The 6192-nt window shown below is 39.9% G+C and overlaps 1 protein-coding gene across 1 annotated transcript in view; it reads right to left on the reverse strand.

Annotated features, from left to right (window-relative positions):
• Positions 1-6192, reverse strand: part of Epb41l2 (erythrocyte membrane protein band 4.1-like 2) — a gene marked incomplete in the record, with an annotated part of 155239 nt that overhangs the window by 14637 nt on the left and 134410 nt on the right. The window contains 3 exon segments of the mRNA XM_013516681.1: positions 2375-2455; positions 3992-4090; positions 5823-5945. Coding sequence (XP_013372135.1) covers positions 2375-2455; positions 3992-4090; positions 5823-5945 — 303 coding nt within the window.

The following is a 6192-nucleotide window of genomic DNA, read 5'->3' on the forward strand; positions in this document are numbered from 1 at the left end:
CGGAAGCAGAAGACTCAGGTTAGGACCACTGTTCACTTAGGAGAACACTGCATGTTTTCGCAAAGTTCCCTCTCCTCCAGCCACTTTCAAATAACAGCACATGCAGGGGAAACATGTTGGTTTTGGATGCCAGTCTTGTACTCACCGTGACATTTAGAGAAAACAGCTCTTCTCTGGGCCTCAGCATTACTGCCTATAACCCAAGAGTAACGCTATGGCTGTAAAGAGCATCTGAAATTTGCTGTATGCACTGAAGAAACGTGAACCCATCAGCACAGGGCTGATCTACACACTCCAGTAACACCAGCTAGCACCCAAATGCCAGAGATTCCAAGCCACAGAATCAGGCCTCATCTTTGCCCTCTCAGGCTCTATTGTTCAAACTAAAATATTTGCTCAATTAAAATGCTACAGGAGAAATGTGAACTTCTAAGAGGCAGAACTAAGACAGTAGCAGCAAGCACACACGATTAGAAGCAGCCAGCTAAGAGGACAACCACAGAATGCCAGTGGCCGGTGGTCTCTTCCCAGTCCACACGGTGAGAAGCAGAGCCTTGCTGTTTTTATCAGAAAGTAAACTGCATAAAAGTGTAACAGCAACATAGAAAGATCGTATTTTTTCAGAGAGGAAATAGGCTTTTCTTATTGATAATTTTATTTGTAAAGAAAAGTAAAAGCAAACAAAATGCCATAGAACTACAAAAATCTAGGAAAGGAGTCTAAAAGAAAAAAATTCTTCTAATACCTGATCTCAAAGAGAAACTATGCACTTGGAGGGGAAAAAGCAGCACAGTTTTCCCTTTCCCCTTGTTCTGCCTCCTGAGGGGACAAGTGCAACTCTTGTTTGCATTAGAGTTTGTGCAGCTGTACAATTCCTAAGCACAACCCTGAGCATGTTCTGTTTTTCTAAAAAAAAAAAAACAAAAAAACGTAAAGCTATTTAAAAAGTAAGGAAAACTAAAAATTGCCATCGAAATCCTCAAACACATTTGAAGTCAGGTTTGCTGTAATTCCTTTCACTCCATAATATAAGCACAAAAAAGTAAATAGTGTAAAATATTAATTACAGCAACAATAAGGACTATGAGAAAACTGTCACCTCACACTGCCAAATTAAAAAATTATTTCATTACAAAGTATGGGTGCTCCACACAGGTAACTCTTTTTCCATAGTAAGCAGCTAAGTGTCCTGCTCGTTATCTAGAAATCTCCACTCCTAACTTAAAAGTCAGAGTCAAGGCAAACTTTAGCTTCTAATAACCCATAAGACATTTTAAAATTACATAAAATATTATAAAACCATGCTTACAAAGGTCAAAAAACGAAAAATTTTCTTTTTAGGCAAAAAGAAAATCCATTTCTCTCTGGTTATATACAGATTCTTTCTCAAACAAAAAATTCTTTGCTCTAAAATTCACTTGCCTGGCCAGCTGTGATGGCTCACACCTGTAATCCCAGCACTTGGGAGGCTGAGGCAGGAGAATAGCTATGAGTTCAAGGTCAGCCTGGGCTACACAGTAAACTCAAGACCACTCTGAACTACACAGCAAGACTCTATCTCAAAAAATAAAAATAAAATGAAATATAAAATTATCTTTCCTGAGCTCAGTGTTATGTTCAAAGCTGGGTAACCATCATGTGCTCCTACTCCCAGTGGAGATGGTCCACTAAACATTTCTTTTCCCTTCTTCGAGTTGTAAAAAGAAAATGGTTTGGCGACCTTTTAAAATCACTCAGGAAAAAAAAAATTCTCATTGTCAGTTGGGACTGCGGTCTAAAGTTACAGCTGCTCTCCAAGTTTCCAGCAGATCCTGCATACCTGCTCACAGCCACGCATTCTGCTGAACTTACCATCAGGATAGCAGCAGGATGCTTAGAAAATGTTCCAGAATTGATGTGAATTTTTACTTTGTGAGAAACAGATTATTCCCTCCTCCCTCCTCTAACCCAATAATAATAATAGGGGAAAACACCTGGCAGTTACTGGCTATTTGCCAGTTTTCTTATGCTGCAAAAACACTAAAATTTTAGTGCCTTTTTCAGTTTTTAGAAGCCTGTACCATTAAACTGTTATTCACTTTCAAATATTAGAAAATCTGTCTTTAAATGATACCCATGTGAATATCTAATGGTTGCCAGAAATCCTCCAGACTGTTTTGAGCCTGACGTGCACATAAAACCAGTACAAAATAAACAGCAATCTCTGCTTGTTGCTGAGTCAGAGCTGGGGAATCTGAATGAATAGGCTATATCCAGCCAAGGAAGTGGCCATATCCAGCAAGTCCTGGGAAGGGTTTGCAAGGGGATGTGACAACAGGTACAAACCACAGCAAAAGGACAAGGTCATTTCCAGAACTAGAACCTACGTTTTTACCTGATCATGGTCGATATCTGCATCTCCTGTGATCACAATGCGCTTCTCAATTCTCGTTTCAGATATTCCACCTTTTACAGTCTAAAGGTCATTGAAAAAACAGAAAACAGCGATCACTATCACATGCTCACACACTCAAGGCAAAGACGACGGCGCCCGCTCCGCCCTCCTGACAGTCATAAGGCCATGCTGCTGAATGGTGGACAGCGAGAATCCTGCTGTGAAACTTGGAAGTCTCCTCAACTGAAAGCAACCCTAAGATTACCTTAGCGAGATTTAGGTGAGATTACAATGGGACAAATGCCATTTATTGCAAGTAGTTCCACTGGGATATTTGTCACAATTTCCCAAGTTTCTTCACTCCCAGTCAGTCAATTTTTGAAAAGGACAGAAGAAAGAAGAAATAATTGTTTGGTATGTGTAGTTAAAAGCTATTCTAACAATGTAATTATTACAGGTTTGAGAAAAAGTTGGATGTTACACTTTGACTACTAGTCAAATTCATACGGTGACTCCATTTATCTGGTTTAGTGTAATAAAAGCAGGACTTGGACTTGGTTGAAAACAGGGGAGGTGAGAAAAACTTTTATTACATGTGTGATCTGATCACAGCCTCAGCTCATGGCTGCACAGCGGCTGTGTGGAGGGACCTGTGGGGAAGGTGCCATGGGTGAACCATCTCACAGCGACCGGCTCACCCGGGGCAGCCTCTGCCTATACCTTCTAAGTGCACACTGAGCAAATGCCACATGGTCCTGCAAAAACACACCTCCACCCTCCACACCTCTTATACACTGCTGCACTAAGTCTCAAGTGATGGCATTTCCCATAAGAAATAAAGCCTGTCACTGGCTTTTGTATCTGAATATGCTTTAAAATGAGCACCAGTGGCACCCTGCATTATGTGGCAGTTTTTGATTCACGAAGTTTCTCACTACTTTTGTAATGACTATTGTAAAAGACCACTAAGTACCAATCAAATGTGAAAGGTAGAAGCAGGACAAAATACTTGAAGATCTGAGTTAGAAATGAGGTGACTTTCACACACAACAGCGTCACCTGGAAGCTTCCTAAAAGCCCAGGTTTCTGTACAGGTGGGGCAGGCCAGGCCAGGGTATTTATAAATACCTAAGCCCCTAGGTGAGGCTGATGCACTGGGCCACTGGGTACCTGGTGTTAAATATTTAGAGAATGACCTGGGAAAATGCCCCAAATTGACACACCCTGTCATAAGTAAATGAGGTAAATTTTACATTATTGAAACAGCTTGTTCAAAGTTTTGAATGATAACCTTCACTCACTTCCTTTAGGCAGAAGGCCCAATTTAATGAAAGCAGAAGCACAGGTTCATTTTTGTAATTTTTTTTTTACCAACTGGACATCATGTAATTTTATTAAAATATCTCTGCTCTTGCAGCTGTCTTAAGTATAGCTATTTGTAACATTCTTACCCCCTATACTTTACAAAACTGCAATGTGGTCTAAATACATTTGTCAGTGAAGCATAATTTTAATTCCACGTTACTCAGAAGTCTGTCTAGGAACAAAGAAACAATTCAGAAAAGGCCCTACTTGCAATGCATCGCCCTCTGCCTAGGTTCCCCTGGGTTGCTTTACCTTGGTGATGTGTGTGGTTGTCGTTGTTGACATGGACTCAGATGTGATGGTTTGTGCGCTCAGCAATGTGCCCGAATCACCAGCAGCCCCACCGTCAATCTTTGAAAAGTTGGGGGAAAAACACAAAGTGATGCTTAACTTCTACCATGTCAGAGAGGACCCCACCCTGTCAAACATGCACCTTCTAAAATTTATGCAGTCGGCAGATGTCATTTGCTTATCCTCTGCATGCCTGTAGCAGTAATGTACAGACCAGGAGAGCGTCTGGCATTTCACAGAGGACAGGCAAAAGGCTAAATACCAGACAGAGGGTGAAGAACAGAGTAGAAGATGGGACTGAAAGCCATACCAGAGTCAAGAGAATTTGAGGAACATCTGCAGAAGCTAGAAAGAGAAACTAGGGAGCCAGGCAGAGACGTTTCCACAGTGGCCAGAAGTGCTAAGTTTGTTACTGTTTTATAAGCACAGGTAACATTTTCTTGGATCACTAAGCAACAGAGCCTGACTAGGACAGACTGAGCCTGCATCACTTATTTAGTTGCTTACCTAGAGTAGAATTTTAAAAACTATATTGTTCCTATAATGATTTATATACTATAAAAGCATATACATGGGTGTACATATTTTAACACTGATGATGTGTATGTGTGCTCTATTATATAAAATCCTATGCACATATCAAAATATTTCTTTTAATATGCTCTGATAAAATTAGAAGAAGCAGAAGTTTCTAGAGTTTACCAAGGCAAATAATGAAGCAAATTAACAGCCTAACAGCACAAGATCACCAAACATATTTATTGCATGTTTTGGCATTGAGAAAAAAAATTACTTGAACAGCTAGAGCTAATCATTAGTAAATTAAGAGGAAGCTTCTCTCAAATTTGGCTCACACATCTGTATTTCTTTATGAGGACCTAGCACAACACAGATACATAAGGGTTATCCCACCACCACACAGACACCTTCATAAGACACCTGTGTGTGTTTATGTGCGATTTGTACACACAATTAAATTGTGCCCCAAATCATTTAGAGAACTGCTGCACTCATGCAGACAGCCTGTTCAAACTTATTTTTATTAGAGGGCACTAACTTGCCATGCTGCAGCATGGTATAATCCCACCACAGAGGGTCAAACTGTTCAGGGAGAAAATATTAATCACTGATATTTTTTTAACAGTTCCATTTTTGAAATGATGAACACTTTCCTTTTTTTTTGTTCCTCAGGTTAGACATTTTCATACTTTTTTCAAAACTTAAAAAAAAAACTTTACAGAACCAGTATCTGAAGACTTAAAACACACAAATCTGGTAATTACTTAGATACACAATATCATAGGTAATATACAATGTCCAATGTGATACAGAAAGTGTGTGTACCCATACACGTGTTACAAGAAAGCCAAAGTTGATTGGGTCTCTTTTGATTGAGCTAGAGGAGGGGGAAGGCTATGTCCTACTAACTATAAAGTATGTCAGACCCAGTAAATTCTGCAAAACAACCTTTGTTCCCAAGCATATATGAGTATTTTGTATACATCAAACCAGAAATGCCTACAATAAGAACACAATTTGTGCCATTTATCCTAAGTAGTCAATATGTAAGGTCCTCATATAATTACTAGGTCACCACTTTGATTCCTTCTTTCTGGCTCAGTCTAAGAGAACAGCATATCAAGTTATGCTGTTGGTGGTACCTGGTTATAAAACAGAGATGGGAAAAGTGACATCAAAGCCAGAAACACATAAACTGGGAAAAGACAACAGAAAAAGGAACAGACATGCTGAGTAAAAATGAACTCAAGCAGGCAAGTCTTGCGCTCTGTACCTGTGGAGACTCATATGTGATGGTTTTGGTCTCAGTTTGGACAATGGGGACTTCCTTGGTGGAGATTTCTGTCCTTTGTGAGGCATCAGAAATTGTTACCATCTCTGTTTTTACCACTGGTGGCTAAAGTGGAAAAGGAAGGGAAAAATAAATTCTAGAGGTAACGAGGTACAAGTGCCTAAAGGAACCTCAAAAATAATTGTAAGAAACATATCCAAACACACACTCATGCACATAAGAGTAAAAGCAAATAATTTAAAGATATAAAAGAAAATTTTCTGCCCACCATGGTGGCACACTCCTGTAATCCCAGCACTCAGGAGGCTGAGGCAGGAGGATCGTTGCGAGTTCGAGACCAGCCTGGGCTACA

This window comes from Chinchilla lanigera, unplaced genomic scaffold (genome assembly GCF_000276665.1).
Source record: "Chinchilla lanigera isolate Chin_1 unplaced genomic scaffold, ChiLan1.0 scaffold00035, whole genome shotgun sequence".
Taxonomy (NCBI): domain Eukaryota; kingdom Metazoa; phylum Chordata; class Mammalia; order Rodentia; family Chinchillidae; genus Chinchilla; species Chinchilla lanigera.